Raw genomic sequence first — 19,698 nt, forward strand, 5'->3', positions numbered from 1 at the left:
TAAAACCAGGGTTCATAAACTATGGCGTAACGTCAAACTATGAATCGATCTCCATCGTCTCCTCTCCTTCTTTCGTCTCGCCCGAATCCGATCGCTCCACTGCCTCCAGCAGCGGTACCAGCTCCTGGCCTTCGTATAGCTTGAAGCTCTCGATCTTCCCCTTAGCCCCTTCTCCCGCGAGTCCCACCACTCCCACCGAGGTGTTGTCCACCGTCAGTTCCTTGTCTTGGGACAAGGTCTCCTTGAGCGCACGCAGGCCGTGGGTGATAAGCTCGTCGCGGGTGCTTTTCGAGATCTCGTCCAGATTCCGTTCCAGGTAAGTCCGGGCCATCTGGGAGCGGGCTCCGATGGCGCACGCCAGCATCTCGTGGATCATGCCGGATGGCTGGAACTCGAACAAATGGGGGCCAGACTCATCGACTCCGGCCACTAGCAGGCCAACGCCATATGGCCGCTTCCCGTAATGCTGGGTGTTTGTTTGGGCCCGGTCGGCAATCTGAGTGACGATGCGGTCCACGGGGATGGGTCGGCCGTAGGACATCCGGGAGCCAAGAGACTGTTGCTTCATATAGTTGGAAAGTACACGGGCATCCGATGCTAGTCCAGCAATCGCGACGCCCATATGGGAGTCGATTTCAATGATTTTCTTCTGGTACGAGGAGAGCTCTTCGGCATTCCGCTAGGGGAGACCAAAACAAGTCAGTGTGTTTGGACCTCTCTTGGTGATTCATGAATGCTCACTTTCAATCCAACCAGAACTGAATGTGTCTTGTTGACCAACCCCACCACCACGGATCCCTGCTTGACTGCTTCTTGTGCATATTCTACTTGGAATATCCGACCCTGTGGGGAGCTATTTCGAATGAATAGGGAATTAGCGAAGCAATCTGGGAGCTGGAATGGAGCTCGATGGATCATACAAGGTGACTGCGTCATTGTCGTAGTTGTTCCTGAACATGACGAGAGAGAGGGCGAGAGGATTGATGTGCTAAACAGAGAGAATATGAAACTGATGGGCTAGGGGATGGAGATGAAGGAAGAGGAGAGGTTAGTGAAGCTGGAGGTGAGCAGGCAGAGAAGCAACTTACGTGCCTTACCTCACCGTAATTACCGTACCGCCTGGCGGCCTTGCTGCCGTGGCTCTTGTCGCCTGAGGCAACTCTCCGCGGTCGCCTGTTGCGGCTGCCGCTGAACGTCACTTGAGCATCGACGACCCTGCTATAAGTCCTATAACATCGAGCTCCCATCTGTGGCTGATTGAACCTATTGTTCTGGTCCCAGATCTGCGACCTCCTATCACAGTGCCAGCTATTTGCTGATCCTGGACCGCCACGGTCCTGTGCTTCACACAGTCATGACGGCCGGACTCAAGACCATTATTGCGCTCTCCTTCGTATGCAGTCCTGTGTTATTATTGAAACAGATTCGAAGCTAATATTTGGTTCTCTCTCTGTCTAGGTCCTTGCTATTGGCTTCCTTCTTGTCATTCTCTCTTCTGCCCTGTGGCACAACTTCCTACCATTGATTGTCGTTGCAACCTACGTTGTTGCGCCCCTACCCAACTGGATCTGTTCGCGATGTGCCAATCCGGATGATTTCATGGACAGTTCTGGCAATGCAGCTGCCGATTTTGGTCGTTTCTTGACGGGCTTCCTAGTTCTGATGGGAATCGGTAAGTTTGTCGGTTTGCGGATGATAGGCCTCCGGGTCGCATGGTACTGCTTTTGATGTCATGTTCTGTTTGAAGGCGATTTATTCGATTATCGATACTAATGGCAGTCCTACTTCCAGCCCTTCCCGCAGTGTTGGCACATAGCGGAGCCATCGAGGTTCCTGCGATGATCATGTCTATTCTTGGGGGTCTTTTGATTTATGGAACGATCATCAGTTTCTCAATGTTTTTCCAAGAACAGGAGGAGTTTTAAGTTGCCATGGGGAATCGACATGGTAAGACCGTCTGCATCCTGGGATGCTATTTTGCGGACTGTTTTCCATCGGCCTTGTCTAAGGAGCCAGTACCTACACCTATATTTATGGAAACTAATGGACCATTTACGAAACCATTGTTCGCCGCTTTGACATACGCTAAGAATCACGTATCTGAGCTTCTATGAGATTTACGCCTTTTGATGCCGCGCTTCTTGCTCATTGATACGACTGGATGTATGATAGTTACTATTAGGTGATAGAGAAGCCAGGGTAAATGGATTTCAGCGGTAGTAACTTGTTCACCTCTTCTTTTTGATAGCCTTTTTTTCATAATTGTGTTAGGATTGTATTACTTATGGCCCGATGAACGGCCTACTGTATGCATTGGAAAGACATACAGAGTACTATGTATCACGTGATGGTAGACGCGCTTTCCGTCACCGAGCGCGACTTGTAAGTTTGATAAAGCCAACCTATCACCTCTGCCGTAGGGGTTACCTGGATCGCTTAAAATGTGAGCTATAGCTAAGAACTACATTAAAATGAATGTCTGGTCTGGTTCACTTGCACTAGACAGTGATTCTTCTCTCCAAGGTACGGTCTGACGCGACCATCTCAGCTTATGTGCGTCCTCACAATCATCACAGGTCTACAGCTCATTGACCAGACCTCCAGTTGGCAGTCGGATATACACAGGAACTCTACGCTCAGTTTTCGCGGCTTTGTAAACCCTGCCCTAGTGCCGCTATATGCTCGAGTTGGACCCAATCTCGAACTGCATACATCGGACATCGAAGCTTCACAATGGCTGACAGGGAAGCTTCTTGCCAATATTTGGCTAAACGGGGAGGATATGGATAGATTTCAAACTATTCTGTGTCCGGTAGGTCTTCTCGTTGGTGTCAGTAGCATCGCACGCACGAAGGCATCCGCATCGACTACGACGGACCTCCTAATTCACGGGAGCCTGTCGAGCTCAACGTCATTCGGTCGGCCTCCTACCCCGCCTGTGTCATCATCCTCGTCAAGTTTGGATGAAATCGTCTCTCCTATGGTAAAACAGGAACTACGGATATATGCCACGCCCCTATCCACATTTCTCATTTCGAAGGCGCAGGCTCTGCCGTCCCCAAACCATGTTGAAGGGACTGTAGGAGATGGGCAATCGGCGGAATTCCTCCCAGACATCCGCTCCCCAAGCCCTAAACGCAAGCGGGTAGCAACCCTTTTTGAAACCGCCGCGCAACATCATAGGAGGGTACGGCAGAAAGGAGGTGAAGCTGTATCGCAGCTAATGGCGCACTCAATCTCCCAACCATCTCAACAACACCTGCAGACTCTCCGGATCAAGCAGGAATCTGAAGAACTTGGACACTTGGCGCTGGATCGAATTGCATCGCAACGGTCAAGATCCCTCTCTGTTGGGGCGAATCTCCATCCCAGTAAGCCTTTGGAACCGAGGACAGAGCATCCTCCACAAAGCGGAAACAGGGGCCACGTGCGCGAATGGGTCCCGAGGAAGAACACACTCAATCCATTTATGGAATCCATTGCAAAGAAGGAACGGGAGCCATCTCCGTCATTGCTGTCGTCTGAGGGAAGGCACGAGTCTTCATCCACCACGACAGACGCGGACGCCGTCATTCTTGACAACAAGAATACCATCACACGTACCATTTTAACCTGCATGCGTCTATATGGGTATAACCGAGCCACCGCCCGGTCCGGATCGTCAGGCAAAGGCACCGCGGAGACCAATGCTCAGAACATGCTTCCCGCCCATACTGAAGACAGAGGTCCTCACATGACTCCCAGCGGTATCCCTGAAACGATGCCTGCCTCTAGCACGGACGAGGATGAGTTCAAGGCTATGTATCATGCGACCTACCGTGCCTCAACTTTTGCACTGCGGAAATATCTAAAAGAGACACCCGCTGACGGAGACTCTTCGAAGACGCTCCCCCCGCGATTGGAAAAAGAGAAGGCTATGAACTACATCGACGAGTTCCTGCGGCTGTTCTGCGAGGAGAACTAAAGCCATGTGGCACACCAGAATGAGACATGAAGTTACGAACCATGTATAGATATCCCGATGATTAGGTAGTAATATCATACGACGGCTCGTCCAATGTTTTTTTACTTTGAAGGCCCAGATTGGCATTCGTCCCCAGCCTGGCAGCGGTGAACGCGCGGTCCCGTGCAAGCATCGGCGGCCGGATTTTCCGGTATCCGAGCACAGGCTGCATCATCGCGCCGGCAGAACAGCCAAGACAGCCTACCCTCGTCCTTCTAAGCTGCTTCCCTTGGGACCGCATGTCAATTGAGCACAGCCCCCCTTCAGGATCAAGATCAAAATGGACGTTTCGAACAACCGCCTATTTCGGTGGTCAAAGCCGGAATGGCTCAATAACTCTGCCATTCGTAATGCAGGCGTCTACACGTCTGGTGCCTTGGTAAGTCCCGTCAGCTCCAAGGTATCAGTCATCAGCCTATTAACTCCAACGCTGTCTCTAGTTCTCTCTAGGCCTCTTCTTTCTGATCGATGCTGCGGCGTATTCTCATAGTCCACTAAATGGATCTAATGTGCATGTGAAGTTTGTCGACTGGATCCCCGGTATCTGCTCTGCGCTGGGAATGCTCGTGATCAACTCAATCGAAAAGTCGCGTCTACAAGCCGATAGCTTTAGCTACAGTGGAAATGGGGTAGCCTGGAAGGCGCGCTTTGTGCTCTTCCTTGGGTTCGCCCTTCTTGCGGGAGGCCTAGCTGGGAGTGTGGTAAGTGCCTCTGATGCCACCTGCCGACGCCTCGTTCAGCTGGCTTCGGAGAGGGTTTTCACTGACTTCTCCGCGCAGACAGTCATGGTCCTCAAATACCTCATCAAACAGTATCCGCTGCAGACGCTCTACTTTGGAATTGCCAATGTCGTTGCTAACGGTCTTGTCATGCTGAGGTAAGTTCCCACCCTTTCGTTTCCCCTTGATTGGGTCGTCGTTTGGTATCTCGGACTAATCTTACTCTCGTCTCATCTTATAGTTCTGTTGTGCTTTGGATATCTCAAAACATAGAAGATGATTTCACCTACAACCTTGCGTTGTAATTAGAGTGATGTTTAAGTAAAGTATTATGTTACGCTTATCGTGTTACTCTGAGATTTGCTTATGACTGGCTTTGTTCGGCATTTCCTCGTACGGCATATTGTTACCGTCGATAGCCTGAATACATTGGACACGTGATTCTTGCGCTCCATATGGCTGGAGGGGTACTTATCAAATACTACTCGATGGCCACGAAGCGCGATCGTAATAGTTGGATAGCTTTGTAGATCGTAGTGATCGTAGTGAATAAAATATGTCTACGACGAGGTTATAATGGTAGACAAAGCCAAGGCCCTGTGATCTAGGTAGCATTTTTACGTCAGTATGAATCGCATGCTAACTATTCGATCTTACGTAAATTGGATTAACTAGTTAAGTTAACATAATCGTACACCGTGTGTCCAATTTTTTTGTCGCAGCATCATTAACTAGTGCAAATTCCTCTATACTATCTACATTTTCAAATGGAGGATAATTCTTATGAAGGGAGAATTCTGCTGGTCCTTAACTGATTCAGGGGAAAGAACAAACGGTAGATACGACCGGCGAATTTTTCATATATTTGTACTTCTAGATAGTTGAATTTATTCGGGTTGTTCAAGAAATCATAAAAAATACATGAAAAAGTTGCGGTTCCGTAGTATCCGCGACTGTGGTTGAGTACAGTAACTATTGTAGAATCACGTCAACTAGTTGAATCTATTCATCTCATCTGCGAATTAAATTGCTCTATTTTTATACATTTCATACCCGGCTAGACACGAGATTCTTTCATCTGAGCGCAGCCTACGGCGGGGCAACCCCGAATCGCATGCATGCTCCTTTGCTATACCCAGCCTGACGAACCGGGACATGTTCGGGACGCCGCACCCCATAAGCTGATCCCAGTGGTGGCCTATTATGACATACAGTCCACGGAGTCGTCATCAGCTGTTTTTTCAGGTCAAACACCAAAGCAAACTGACTTCGAACGGATCTTCTTGGGCGATTTTGACGATCCGGTGATTCGTACGTTCAGGATGGGGTTTGCCGTCTGATTATGGCGAGGCGTCAAGGCATCAAAATTCAACAAATCCATAGCTACTGGAAAATCACGCTGACGACTCGATCGGGTGGGCTCTCAATCTGTCCATGATCGCATCCACGGCTTCCATATCCCCGGCGTCGACTTTCTCACCGCGGGGATACCCCTCGGGAAGGTGCTTCACCATCTCATCCATAGCCGGTTGGTAGTTGCGAACGGCCGAGGAAAGTGCGTAGACGGCCTTCTTCCGAGTGGCGGGGGTGGGATCCGAGGTCGAAATGGAAACGAGAATGGGAAAGGCATTTAAGACAAGGAGCTGAGAAAAAGAATAGGCGTTGGAATTTTGTTCATTGTTCCTTTGGCCCCGAGCCAAGATGGGGGGGAATAGTCAGGGGATTCATACCTTATCCTGTGCCTTTTCATTGTTCTGAACGGCGGTACCAATGCACCATGCCGCCATCCGTCTCATGTCGGCTTCTTCATGTTTAAGTAGCTCTACCAACGGCGTCCAAAGACCCAACGGCGCTAGGTTGTTGGCATTATCAATGTTTTCGATCAATTGTTCAAAGTTGTCGAATGCAATCATTTTGTTCTCCAGATCGACATCATCGGATTGCAAGGCTTCCATAGCGGCCTTCATGAGGTCCGCATTTGAGGGACCACCGAATAGAGTCGAGATCATTTCTGGGGTGAGGCCGCGCGAAGCTTCAGAGACATTATTGGACGCATTGGCGTCTGAAGATGGGGGGTTGGTGGAGTTTTGGATACTCCATTTCAGCAGACTGTTCATATTGGGATCCATCGCTGTTCAGCGTTGACAACCGGCGAGTCGAACTATCCAAGAATAGGGAAAAAATGAATAGTATAAAATAATAAAACAAATAAGGAAATGTGAGGTGGATATAAATAAGGATTGTTCAAGGCAAGGAGGAAAATCTTGGAGAAAAGCTGGTTCTGAAAAGAGAAGGCGGAAAAGAGTTTGGATGATTCATGTGCCTGCCAGTTCTTTCCACCACGTTCCATCGGACGCACGTAGATAGTTGGAACATCCACGGACAACAATTCTAGCGAGGGTTGATTTTATTATTTACTATTCGTTATTTTTTTTTTTTTTAGAAAGGTGATTGTCATTATCACTGATAGAACTGTTAGGTTCTGAGTGTTAAGTTCCCGTAGAATTGGCAGCATGTTGAATTTAACTAGATCCAAATGAGACAAGGATTATATAATCCTGCATGGATGTGCAATAACTAGTTACCCCGCCATGCCGCAACCCCGCCATGGTGTCAGGTGTGGATTGTTACTGCGAGGAAGGGAGGCTATTTCGCGTTCGAGTAGACATTTAGATCCTGAAGAAACCGCAGGTATCCAGGGACTCCTCTGTGCAGTCGTTGAATGTCCGATATGTAGTGGAGGGGATGTCTCGATGGTGTCGCAAGGCTGGTTTATTTCTGGAGATACCCCCATGAAAAGGCGGTAAGAGTCCTGGCACCAAATAGATACTTACCTGGGTACTCGTAAGTACTGGCGAGTACTCGAAGCAATTCACGACCCTTTTAGGTATGGATTAGATCAGACCAATCCCCAATCAGGCATGATTCAGGCACTCAGGGTTCATTCCGACCCTGAATGGGGAGAGGGGCATGCGAATCGACGCCTCATCATCCAGGTAGCCTTATTCTCTGGTCCGGAATCGACGCCGGGCTGAACCATTCGTAGATAGCCGCCCGAGGATGAGGATGTGCCCCACGTGAGTGCGCAATCGCAGTTACCATTAGCTCTGACCTCACTCACCCTGAGTGGAACGAACACTGTAGTTAGTGGGAATCATTCTGCCTGAGAGGCAACATTCAATTCCTTGGATCGTGAAGTGAGATGGGTGGGAGGGTACAGGCTTATATATTCATTCATCACCCATCTACTATCTAATAATTACCTACCATCTAGCTAGGAAGTTAACTCTTTACAGACCCTTTTTCGTTGGTAATCGCATTACCAGACAGTGTATGTGGCGGTGACAGCCACTAGACCCGACTGTGCCTCGAGTACCAACCACTAAAAGTTGTACCCACCCGGCCTGTCCCTTTTCCCCCCTTTCGACTAGCTCGAACCAACCCAACCCAAAGCTGTTGCACTTCCTTCCACTCTCCGAACGTTAACTTCCACGGCCTCTCCCTCTCTTCGCTCTCGCTCTCGCTCCCTTTCCCCTTCCTCCCTGTCTTACCTCCATCCCCATCATCCATCCTTCCCACCACATCCATCATCTCTTTTTGATCCTCCTTCCTCTCTATTCTTTCTCCCCCACCCTCCCATCTCTTTCGAAAACAGATTCTCTCTTTCCTATTTTCTTTTCTTTTCCCTTTCCTTCCTCCCCATAGTTCGCTTCTTAATCCTATATTCGTCACAATGGAAGGTAAGGTTCCTGCCACCTCAGCGCCTTGCATCTGGCTCGCTTCCCTGTCTCCCCCTCCCCTCCCTTCCCTTCCCCCCTCAACCGCCCTTGGTACATCACTAACGATCATATCCTGCATATACAGAGGAAGTTGCCGCTCTCGTCATTGACAATGGGTATGTTATTTTGGTTTTGATGGTTTCTGTTGATCCTTTTCCTTCATATTTTGCCTCTTGAGAAGGAAAACACAACTCGTGTTGGCACCGGTCGCTGAGATCAGAACATGGGTCAATCACGCCGGTGTCGTTCTTCGCCTCTCCTTATACCTTACTGAAGAGAAGAGAAGAATTTTCTGAATCCATAGAATTCTTTTTTTTTTCTTATTTTCTTTTTTCTTTTGATTTTTTCGGTTTTCCCCCTTCTGGTCTCCTATGCTGACAGCTTCCGCGTAGTTCGGGTATGTGCAAGGCCGGTTTCGCCGGTGACGATGCTCCCCGCGCTGTTTTCCGTAAGTTGACCTTCCTTGTCTTGCACCGTTCATTGCTTTGAAGCTCTTGTCTCTGTTGCTTGTCTTCTTCGAGTCTTCGAGATGGGGTGAAGCTTCATATGTTTCTTGGTGCACAAATAAAGCAGTTAAGATACTGACACACGAGACTACAGCCTCCATTGTCGGTCGCCCCCGTCACCATGGGTAAATCTCCTCCCCTTCTACTCGACCCCCTTACGCAAGTCAGGTCCACTAACCCTCTGGTAGTATCATGATTGGTATGGGTCAGAAGGACTCGTATGTCGGTGATGAGGCACAGTCGAAGCGTGGTATTCTCACCCTCAGATATCCCATCGAGCATGGTGTCGTTACGAACTGGGATGATATGGAGAAGATTTGGCACCACACCTTCTACAACGAGCTCCGTGTCGCTCCCGAGGAGCACCCCGTCCTGCTGACTGAGGCCCCCATCAACCCCAAATCCAACCGTGAGAAGATGACCCAGATCGTCTTTGAGACCTTCAATGCTCCCGCCTTCTACGTCTCCATCCAGGCCGTCCTGTCCCTGTATGCCTCCGGTCGTACCACTGGTATTGTGCTGGATTCTGGTGACGGTGTCACTCACGTTGTCCCCATCTACGAGGGTTTCGCCCTTCCTCACGCGATCTCGCGTGTTGACATGGCTGGCCGTGACTTGACCGATTACCTGATGAAGATCTTGGCCGAGCGTGGTTACACCTTCTCCACCACCGCTGAGCGCGAAATTGTCCGTGACATCAAGGAGAAGCTTTGCTACGTCGCCCTCGACTTCGAGCAGGAGATCCAGACCGCGTCCCAGAGCTCCAACTTGGAGAAGTCCTATGAACTTCCCGACGGCCAGGTCATCACTATTGGCAACGAGCGTTTCCGTGCTCCTGAGGCTCTCTTCCAGCCTAGCGTCCTCGGCTTGGAAAGCGGTGGTATCCACGTCACCACCTTCAACTCTATTATGAAGTGTGATGTCGACGTCCGTAAGGATCTCTACGGCAACATTGTCATGGTATGTTCTGTTTCCGGTCCCCTTGTACCTTTGTGGCTGTCTGACTCTTAATGCTTTTCAGTCTGGTGGTACTACCATGTACCCTGGTATCTCCGACCGTATGCAGAAGGAAATCACTGCCCTGGCCCCCTCGTCTATGAAGGTCAAGATCATTGCTCCTCCCGAGCGTAAATATTCTGTCTGGATCGGTGGTTCCATCCTGGCCTCCCTGTCTACCTTCCAGCAGATGTGGATCTCCAAGCAGGAGTACGACGAGAGCGGCCCCTCTATCGTCCACCGCAAGTGCTTCTAAGGTATGGCTTATCCATTCACCTAACCGGGAACCTGAACCCCTGCTAACAGCTCTGACAGCTCTTGTGCGTGACTCGGTTTGTTCGTCGTATTTTCCTGATGTATTAAAAGACTGAACGCAGGCAATGGCGGCATGCGGGCCTCCTCTGACTCGCACTAGGAGGAAGATCGCCTGAAAAAGGAACTTTTATTTTAGTTGTGGAATAGAGATGGTTGTTTTTTGAGACGCCTGTCACTCGACTCGATCCTGCCGGCAGCCAGTGCTGTCCAGGGAATGAGGGGTGGAAAGGATGCGGTTGGTACACTCTGGCGAAGGTTGTACATGGGTCTTGTGAACAGTGCGGTGAAAGCTCTCTTTCATATAGTTCTACGCTCATGGTTAAATTCCTTGTTTTCCATGTCCCACGGCTTCCCTGCGAGCTTCTACTCCCCTTTTGTGCTGGGTACACCTTTAAAGAACAAAAATGCTGCCGAATCCGTGCTTTTTGGTGCACGTTTATGTACCTGTATCACTTAGCAGCGCGCGTAGGATTGGATGTATTAAATGTAGCTTGGAAATCGAGTAACGAGCCTGGAGTAGGCTTGGACGATGATGTCATTAAGGCCCAGGCCACCTTCAAAAATTGATTCTGCTACGAACGATGGCCTCCGGCTTACTTCTGGCTTGGTGCGGACAGAGCTTCACTTTATACTTTGGGATATTCCAGGCGGTGGTCACACCGGACCAGGTGATGGTAATATATATATCTAACAGGTCGCCGATAGATAGATCATCACGTCGTTTTCTGTTTTCTCAAGTTCTTCTAATTATCCATCGTCGCATATATCCCAGTCAATCAAACAAACACCTTCCCAACATGACCAATAAATGGCACTAGCGTAACATGAACATTGAAAAAAAAAAGAAAGAAAAGAAAAGAAAAGAAAAGAAAGAAAAAAGTACGAAAATATAACAGGTAGGGAGGACCTGAGGGCTGACTGAGATTAAGCATCCCATGTCTCCAATCCCTCGAGGATACACCCTTCCTCACCCTCGTTCCTCGACTTGAGCTCACCGATCTCGTACACCGTCTCACCCTCTTTCTGCAAAAGGTCTTTGACCGCCGCTTCAGATCCCTTCTCGACGGCAATGACCATACCGACACCACAGTTGAATGCGCGCGCCATCTCTGGGGCAGTCACATTGCCAGTCTGCTTGAGCCAGGCGAAAACAGACGGAAGCTGCCACGCGGCGACGTTGATGTGCGCAGCCAGCTTCGACGGGAGCATACGGGGTACATTGTCGGTTAGGCCGCCTCCGGTGATATGCGCGAGACCCTTGATGGCGGATGACGAACCAGAGGACGACGGGATCGTGAGTGCTTTCAGGACGGGTTTGACGTAGATGCGAGTGGGGTTGAGGAGGGCGCGTCCAAGGGACAATGGTCCGTTGGACGAGGGCATCGAGAATGGGGCTGGGTCATTGTAGCTCAACCCGGACCGTTCAACGATCTTGCGCACTAGCGAGTATCCATTGGAATGAGGGCCGGAGGAGGCCAAGGCGAGAAGAACATCGCCAGGCTTCATGGCAGCAGTCTCTGGCAAGATAGCACGAGCATTATCGCCGGTGGTGTTGATGGCCCCAACGGCTGCACCGACGGCATCGTAAGTGTCGTCGACGAAGAGACCAGGCATCTCGGCGGTCTCGCCTCCGATGAGGGCGCAGCCGGCCTGCACACAACCGTTGGCAACACCCGTGACGAAGGCGGAAGCCATGCCGACATCCAGCTTGCCGCAGGAATAGCAGTCGAGGAAGAAGAGCGGTTCGGCGCCCTGGACAACTAAGTCGTTCACGTTCATCGCGACAAGGTCAATTCCGACGGTGTCGTGGATTCCCACCGTGTGAGCGATTTTAAGCTTGGTACCAACACCATCGATAGCTCCTATCAGAGTAGGCGAGTGAGGATGGTACGCCGAATTGGCTGCAGCCAGAGAGAAAAGACCCCCAAAACCGCCGATAACTGCATCCGTACCAGGGCGTTTGGTCTGAGAGACAGAGCTCTTGATTTTATTGACGAGGTCGTTACCTGCATCGATGGACACACCAGCAGATGCGTAGGTGAGCGACTGCTGCTGGGATGCGGTAGCATCTCTTTGTTTGAAAGCGCGGTGCGCAATGTCCTTGCGGTAGAACACGTCTTCGAAGTGGATCGTGGAGACACCAGCATAGCTCTTGCGGACCGCCTCCTCAAGAGTCGATGCAGTCGCCGTAGCTGCAATGACTCGGCCACCAGAGGTGTGCAGCTCATTGCCAGCGAGAGTGGTTCCCGCGTGGAAGATCAGTGTGTCTTCGGGCACTGGGCCTAGGGTGATGGTCTTTCCCTTGGCATACGATCCCGGATACCCTCCAGCCACGGCGATCACGGTGGTCGAAAAGCTTGGTTTAATATTGATGGAGACACCGTCTAGCCAGTGTTCAGTACAGGCCACCATAATCTCCGCCAAGTCGGTGTCGTCACTCAGCAAAGGCAGAAGCGTTTGGGTTTCTGGATCTCCACCACGAACGTTGTATTCAAGGACCTTGGGGCCGTCCTTGGTCATCATCAGACCGGTGAAGAGGATACCAACGAAGGGAAAGCCTTGCAAAAGAGTCAGCGGTTGAGCTAGAATCTGGTAAAAGTGTGCCAAAGTGGGGAGCCTGGTTCCAACCCCGAGGGCAGTACTAACCATCTCTTCTCATACCGTCGACGGATGGTTGCACGATGGTCCGGTCGATTTCCTCCAGAACTGCCTTGGAGGAGATGGGCGTGGGAGCATAGCACCCCATTCCACCAGTGTTGGGACCCTGGTCTCCATCGAAGATACGCTTGTGGTCTTGAGCTGCGGGAAGAGATCGGATCGTGTAGCCATCGCTGAAGGTAAGAACACTAAGCTCGTCACCCTCCAGATACTCTTCAATCACCACCTCCTTGCCTGCCTCGCCAAACTGATGGTCGAGCATCATTTCATGCAGCGCTTGATGCGCCTCCTCCTTCGACGCCGGAATAACGACGCCCTTACCGCCAGCTAATCCATCGGCTTTAATGACGACGCTATGGGACACGGTATCAAGGTACTTGCGGGCCAATTCGTAGTCGTAGAAGTTCTCGTAAGCGGCCGTAGGGATGTGGTGGCGCTTCATGAAGTCCTTGGAGAATGTTTTGGAGCCCTCCATACGGGCCGCGGCTTTGGACGGCCCAAAACAGCGAATGCCAACTGTTGATTGAACACCGTTAAACAAGGGTCATGCTAGGGATCAATTGAGGTTCACAGTGTCGACCCACCTGCTTGGAAATATCCTTGAATACCGTCGACGAGAGGGGCTTCTGGACCCGGGACAACCAAATTGACGCCATTCTTCTGCGCGAAGGCCACCAGACCAGGGTAATCATTCCCCTTGACGTTGGCATTGGTGATCTTGCTGAATGCTCCCAGCCCCGTGCCACCATTACCCGGGGCAACGTAGATGATCTCGACCCGGGGGGACTGACTCAATTTCCAGGCGAAGGCATGTTCACGGCCGCCGTTGCCAACAATGAGGACGCGCAATTGATCAGTAGCCATCGTTTTCATGCAGTATTCTCGAGCAAACCTGGAATGCCTTTTGGTCAGAAGAGGCAGACAGAAAGTGAAGTTCTAGATGGAAGGAGAGGTGGGGGAGGGAAGAGGTAAGTCGTAGAACTTCCTGCCCCTCACTACTCATGGATGAATGAATGAATCCATTGGATTTGACCATGGCATGGGAAAGAGAAATGCTCGCTCACCTCATCAGAGAGTTAACTAGAGATCAGACCGCACAAGCAGAGCGGTTAGGCGGAGACTGGGGATGTCTAAGCTAGGAACACCCTCTTGGAAGAGAGAGTCACGGCCTTTTTTTTTTTTTTTTTTTTTTGGGAAAATCTTCTGGCGGGATGGCGGGGCGTTTTTTATTTCTCTGCTTCGACCCCGGATTGGAGGAATTGTAGGCTGGGGATGGCAACCATATAACCTCCCTTGGATCCTGGGTTTTCTACTACTGCATTGAAATCGACAAGATGAGACTCTTCTGCTAGATCAAATCGATCCAAGCAGTGAAGTCTCTCGAAGTACTTGACAGACCAGAGAGCTATCTCGTACTGTTTTGTACCGTCCTGTATTGTATTGATGGGTTGTACTATCCCCTTGGCTGGCAGCGCTAGTCGTCGTTAGCGGTAATTTTGTTATGTGTAGTTTTATTGGTCAGTTAGCTTTCACCGCTTTCTTCCTACTTGGGAATAGCCTTATTTATCTAAATTCCCACGCACCTCCTATTCATACCAATGCATTTTTGTGTATAATGGATTTATGGGGTCTGCCTCTAGATGAGGCAGAAGAGCCTTTATTATATAGCTCCTCTGTGGCTCCATCTAATGCCTCTGTATCTCCTCCTCCTATTTCTAAGAAGGAAGAAGAAAATGCTGCAAAGCTTAATCTAGCAGAGATTCTTCATGAAATACCTCAATACCAAGATGTCAAGTTCAAGCCTCTTAAAATGGCTGAGCCTTTCCCTCCTCTAGTACAATTACCACCTGGGGTTGATATTGAAAGCTCATACAGTCTATTCTCCTTGTTTATCTCCCTAAGAATTAATTGCATTATTGTCATCCAATACCAACAAATATGCAAAGGCTAAGAACGCTGGCGAATCTGGGAGAGAATGGCATAACACTACAGTTTCAGAGATTCAGATCTTTCTTGCAATCCTAATTTATATGGGAGTCCATATATCTCCTAGTGATGAGGATTACTGGCAGACTAGCGAGGAGCCATTCCATATGCCTCGAAGATTTATGGGGTTAAAACGATTTCAGCAAATCAAGCGATACTTCCACGTTGCAGATCCTGATCCTGAGGCTGCTGTACAAGAGGCTATAAGGCTTAATCTTAAGCCAAATCAGATGTGGTGGTATAAGCTAGAGCCTTTTGCAGCTAGGCTTCGCACAGCCTGTTTACAGCACTGGAAGCCTTCAAATGCAGTCTCTATAGATGAGACAATGATTCGCGGCTTTGGGCGTTCTTGTCATACCTTTAAGATGCCAAATAAGCCAATTAAGCAAGGATATAAGCTCTTTGCCATTGCAGATCAAGGCTATATTCTATACTGGATATGGGCAAGCCGTCACAAGTCCCTTGTGGAGGTTAAAAAGCATGATATTGAGAATTTAACTCTTACTGGATCTATGGTTGTTCAACTTGCACAAGAAGGTCTGCCATCTCAACATAATAACTACACAATCTATATGGACAACTACTTTTCAACTATTCCTTTATTCAATTATCTTCGGCAGCTTGGGATTGGTGCTTGTGGAACTACCCGACCAAATGCATCTAAAAAGCTATTTCCAAAGGCCCTTTGTATGCTAAAGGATTCAAAAAGCCTCAACCATGGAATACTTTATATGCAGCTCCTGCAGGTGTTGACTCTGATACTGATTCTGTGTTGTGTATTGCATGGCAAGATAATAATATTGTTACTGCATTATCAACTGTACATACTGTACACAAGCCAACTGATTGGATTCCTCGCTTGCGCAAACGCCCTGCTAAGACCTCAACCAGTGCAAAAGTTGCCCGTCAGCCATTTGGTGATCAGCCTACCAAGGAACTTCCAATACCCCGGATTATTGATGATTACAACTATCATATGGGAGGGGTGGATCGTGCAAATCAACTACGTGCAAGCTATGAAACTCATCAAAGATGTTTACGCTCATGGTGGCCTATATTCTTTTGGATACTTGACATAGCTATTATTAATGCTTATTGCATTGCAAAGATGGCCCGCAGACAGCAAGGTATGAAGGAGATCACTCATCTTGAATTTCGAAAAGGTCTGTACAGGGAGCTATTTAAGCAAGGATCAGAGGAATTACTTCAACGAAAGCGAAAAAACATAGCTCAGTTCAACCATTAGATGAAGGTGATCATCAGGTTGAGAGGATTCACCCTCGCAAATGGTGCCATTTATGTGTTGTACGGGTTCAAAGAGCAAAGTGCTCGAGGTCATACTATTCCAAAGCAATTCCACACAGTATATTGCTGCAAGACCTGCAGAATTCCCTTATGCAGGCCTGACATAAGGTCATGTTGGGCTGATTTTCATACACCACGACCCCCTTTAGGTGAGAAGGATGTAAATTGTTCATAGATAGCTTAAATATTTATATTTCATTCAATTCTACGGTATGTGGTGTTAGATGAAGCGGGCGTGTCATTTGCGGCAGAAAAAGGACGCTAACGACGACTAGCGCTGCCAGCCAAGGGGATACCGCGTGGATGTATGGTCTAACGTCGGCGGTGGGTAATTTACTGTTCTATCAAGCGGTGAGTGACGCAGAGGCAGAAAAATGGACAGAAAGGTAAAAAAAGCACTTTCTTCATCCACTGCATTCAGCACTCTCCGGTCTTTTCTCTGTCAATTAATCAGTTCTTGACTGTTCATCCTTCAGGAGACCGCTCTAACTTACTTGGCCCTGAATGTTCCGGGCCTCTCTGCGGTCTGTCGCAGACCCTCTCCGCGAACATGTCTGCCTCTCCTGTTTAGCGCAGAGGCCCGGAGGTCGTCACGGTCTCCGCCTCTTCCACAGCACCTCTGTCTCTCTCACCGAGGATAGACATGGTGCGTCTGAGGAAGTGTCCCCGGACGCAGTGAATCCTCCCACTCAAGCTCCCGTGAAGGTGAGGCGTGCTCCTTACCATCCACATGCACCTGGTGCGACTGCTGCGTGTCACTTACCGACAACACGCCCATTGCGATCCCTTCGTCTGATTTGTGTTGTTGAAGTATGCTCGCTGACATGGCTTGCCTTGAAGGATTATGTGGGACTGCCGAAAAGGCCCAATTTTCCAAAACTGCCCAAAAAGGGCACCAGCCCGGAGTCCATTCCGCAGGACCGGAGTGAGAAAGCCCGGGGTCGCCGTTCGAAGAAGGTCCGGAAGGTGGCTTCTAAGAAGAGCCCCAAGGGAAAGGCTGGAAAAGTCTCGGAACAGGGGAAAACAGCGGATGGGGGGAAACTCGACTCCGTGAGTACATCGGCCATGTATTGGCTTCCGTGGTAATGGTGTGACTTAATGGAGAGATAGACTTCTCGCATCCAATCATCACTCCAGTCCATTGTTTCTCGGCTTGAAGCACAAAAGTCGCCCGCTATTACTGAGGAAGACGAAGCCTCGTCTCTCGTAAATGCAAAGGAGGTTGGCAGCCTCAAAAACAAGAGCATTGTCTTCAAGGGTAGGCGTGCTTCTGTTTCTTGGTCTTTTGAATCTCCAGGTCCCATACTAATTGCTACAAGCACTGAAGAATGTTAAGACACCACCGGTTCCGCAGTTGTCCTACGGTCTGGAAAGAGTCTTGTTCAAGTAAGCTCTCTCATGTCTCGAATTGCAACACCAACTGATGTGATTGTCACAGCCCAGGTGTCTACCATCTTCGCGATCCCCGGTCTCGTGTTTATAACTTTGACCCCTACCTGGGCTCTATCATGCCCGTGACAGAATTCGACTTTACTGCCTTGAAAGACTATATCACGTCCTCCAAGGATAAGACATTGCAAACATTGGCCCAAAGCAAATGTAGGAAATACATGGGCTCGTCGTCAAGCATGACATCCACACTTTCGCACTTCCACTACCTCCTCTCTGCGTGGAGGGGAATCGATATTCGCACCGTTTCCCAAGGCTTCCCGGACAAACTACGGACGTTTACACGATTGATGCGCGCTCCCACGGCCATGTTTCTTCGGTACCAGGGCGGCGTGTACGCCATCGATGCTGATAAAGAATTCGACTCGGCCAACATTCTCATGAATCTGGGCAAGTCGATGGAAAAGCTTCTCACATTGCCCAAGGAGGATTTTGAGCGCTACCGTCGATCCAGTGAGAACAAAATCTCCCCGGAGGAAGAGCAAGCTGTCCCGGAAGCCTACCATTATTCCACTATTGATGATTTCTTGATGCGATCCCAGCTAGATGCCTACGATCCAAGACTTCCCGGGACTGGGATGTTTGACCTAAAGACCCGAGCAGTCGTGTCTATCCGGATGGATGCACGGAATTTTGAGCATGGCCTTGGCTATGAGATTCAAGGCCGGTTCGGAGCGTATGAATCGTATGAACGGGAATACTATGATATGATCCGAGCAGCTTTCCTCAAATATTCACTTCAGGTACGGATCGGTCGCATGGACGGCATCTTCGTAGCGTTCCACAACATCGAGCGTATTTTCGGATTTCAGTACGTCAGCTTGCCGGAAATGGATCTTGCGCTGCATGGTCAAAGTGACACGTCGCTGGGCGATTACGAGTTCAAGCTGAGTGTATCACTCTGGAACAAGGTCCTGGACAAAGTCACGGAGAAATTCCCCAAGCAGAATACTCGTCTCCACTTCGAGACCCGAGACGCCCAAACTCCATTCATGTATGTCTTCGCCGAGCCGGTGACTGAGGATGAGATCCATGCTATTCAGACAAAGAACCAGGAGGAGATCGATGCCTACCAGCGACGCATCTTAGACCTGGCACCCCACGAGCAGGAAACCTCTTCGTCCGGTGACAGCGCCCAAGAAACTCCGCTGTCTGTTCCCGATAGCCAGGCGCCAGGGTCGAACGTCACGAAGAGCAGTGAACCACTATCAGATGCGACGTACGATTCCTCCGCGCCTCCCGACGAATCCTTCCTGTCCGATCTAGAAGGCGGGTCCGCAGAGAACAGTGAGGATGATGGCAAAGAATTGATGGCGATGACCGTCAAGATCAGAAACAAGGTCAATGGGAAATACGTAGAACGACCTACAGACCTCAAGGAATCGGACCTTTGGATCGTCGAATATGAAATCAATGAACTGAAAGGACCACGAGTCCGGTCATTATACGCCGCATGTCAGAAGCGACGAGCCAAGGCTCTTGCCGGCCGAGGAGAGGACGAAACGGACGTTGCCGGTAATGTGTATATTCGAAAACTACGCGAGATCAGCCAGCAGGGACGGCTGTTTCGCAAGGAAGAAGACCGAAAGGACGAGAAGAAAGGCGTGGTGGTTTTGGACTCTTCTCCCTGAACGACTATTTTCATGGGCAAATCAAATCAAATTAGCCCTTGCGGTCTTTACATATAGATATCTTCTCGGCTCTTGCTGTATCATAATACGATTGTTACGTCCCCGTTTCCTTGCTGGCTAGGACGCTGGAGTAAAAGACGGAAGGAAAGAGGGGGGCTAAGTTATATTAATCATGGGCGCTTTGAAAACCTGGTTGGAATCTTTTTTTGTTTTTTTCTTCCCCTTACGTTTAACGCTACATCCTGTATACTAACTATTATTCCTAATCTTCCTACGCATTCCATTGAACTGGTGGCAATTCATCTCGAGAGGCGTAGTCAATCGGTTATACACAACCGTATATATATAGCT

General features: G+C 49.5%; 8 protein-coding genes across 8 annotated transcripts; 5 read left to right on the forward strand and 3 right to left on the reverse strand.

Moving 5' to 3' along the window:
* Positions 1-37: 37 nt before the first annotated feature.
* On the reverse strand, positions 38-1,247 carry pre5 (proteasome core particle subunit alpha 6; the record flags this gene model as incomplete). Its single annotated transcript, XM_033574566.1, has 4 exons — positions 38-679; positions 742-853; positions 921-988; positions 1,089-1,247. The coding sequence occupies 4 exons, from the start codon at positions 1,245-1,247 to the stop codon at positions 38-40; spliced, it is 981 nt and encodes a 326-aa protein (XP_033422584.1).
* Positions 1,248-1,354: 107 nt separating this feature from the next.
* VPS55 (Vps55 family protein) lies at positions 1,355-1,925 on the forward strand (the record flags this gene model as incomplete). Its single annotated transcript, XM_033574567.1, has 3 exons — positions 1,355-1,393; positions 1,459-1,672; positions 1,792-1,925. The coding sequence occupies 3 exons, from the start codon at positions 1,355-1,357 to the stop codon at positions 1,923-1,925; spliced, it is 387 nt and encodes a 128-aa protein (XP_033422585.1).
* Positions 1,926-2,471: 546 nt separating this feature from the next.
* On the forward strand, positions 2,472-3,964 carry ATNIH1004_009986 (uncharacterized protein; the record flags this gene model as incomplete). The annotated part of the gene is made up of 2 exons (XM_033574568.1): positions 2,472-2,523; positions 2,577-3,964. The coding sequence occupies 2 exons, from the start codon at positions 2,472-2,474 to the stop codon at positions 3,962-3,964; spliced, it is 1,440 nt and encodes a 479-aa protein (XP_033422586.1).
* A 319-nt stretch (positions 3,965-4,283) lies between these two features.
* Positions 4,284-5,027, forward strand: ATNIH1004_009987 (UPF0220 family protein; the record flags this gene model as incomplete). The annotated part of the gene is made up of 4 exons (XM_033574569.1): positions 4,284-4,382; positions 4,525-4,704; positions 4,783-4,880; positions 4,964-5,027. The coding sequence occupies 4 exons, from the start codon at positions 4,284-4,286 to the stop codon at positions 5,025-5,027; spliced, it is 441 nt and encodes a 146-aa protein (XP_033422587.1).
* A 1,089-nt stretch (positions 5,028-6,116) lies between these two features.
* On the reverse strand, positions 6,117-6,851 carry fes1 (Hsp70 nucleotide exchange factor FES1; the record flags this gene model as incomplete). The annotated part of the gene is made up of 2 exons (XM_033574570.1): positions 6,117-6,365; positions 6,453-6,851. The coding sequence occupies 2 exons, from the start codon at positions 6,849-6,851 to the stop codon at positions 6,117-6,119; spliced, it is 648 nt and encodes a 215-aa protein (XP_033422588.1).
* A 1,604-nt stretch (positions 6,852-8,455) lies between these two features.
* act1 (actin ACT1) lies at positions 8,456-10,259 on the forward strand (the record flags this gene model as incomplete). Its single annotated transcript, XM_033574571.1, has 6 exons — positions 8,456-8,462; positions 8,587-8,617; positions 8,894-8,949; positions 9,102-9,132; positions 9,196-9,967; positions 10,029-10,259. The coding sequence occupies 6 exons, from the start codon at positions 8,456-8,458 to the stop codon at positions 10,257-10,259; spliced, it is 1,128 nt and encodes a 375-aa protein (XP_033422589.1).
* A 983-nt stretch (positions 10,260-11,242) lies between these two features.
* On the reverse strand, positions 11,243-13,840 carry ade1 (bifunctional aminoimidazole ribotide synthase/glycinamide ribotide synthase; the record flags this gene model as incomplete). The annotated part of the gene is made up of 3 exons (XM_033574572.1): positions 11,243-12,876; positions 12,965-13,492; positions 13,561-13,840. 3 exons carry the CDS (start codon positions 13,838-13,840, stop codon positions 11,243-11,245), a joined length of 2,442 nt encoding a protein of 813 aa, XP_033422590.1.
* Positions 13,841-16,771: 2,931 nt separating this feature from the next.
* On the forward strand, positions 16,772-19,347 carry ATNIH1004_009991 (Pet127 family protein; the record flags this gene model as incomplete). Its single annotated transcript, XM_033574573.1, has 4 exons — positions 16,772-17,317; positions 17,378-17,525; positions 17,587-17,653; positions 17,706-19,347. The coding sequence occupies 4 exons, from the start codon at positions 16,772-16,774 to the stop codon at positions 19,345-19,347; spliced, it is 2,403 nt and encodes an 800-aa protein (XP_033422591.1).
* Positions 19,348-19,698: the final 351 nt, after the last annotated feature.

Source organism: Aspergillus tanneri (assembly GCF_003426965.1).
Source record: "Aspergillus tanneri strain NIH1004 chromosome Unknown AapTan_5_pilon_pilon_pilon, whole genome shotgun sequence".
Classification (NCBI taxonomy): Eukaryota; Fungi; Ascomycota; class Eurotiomycetes; order Eurotiales; family Aspergillaceae; genus Aspergillus; species Aspergillus tanneri.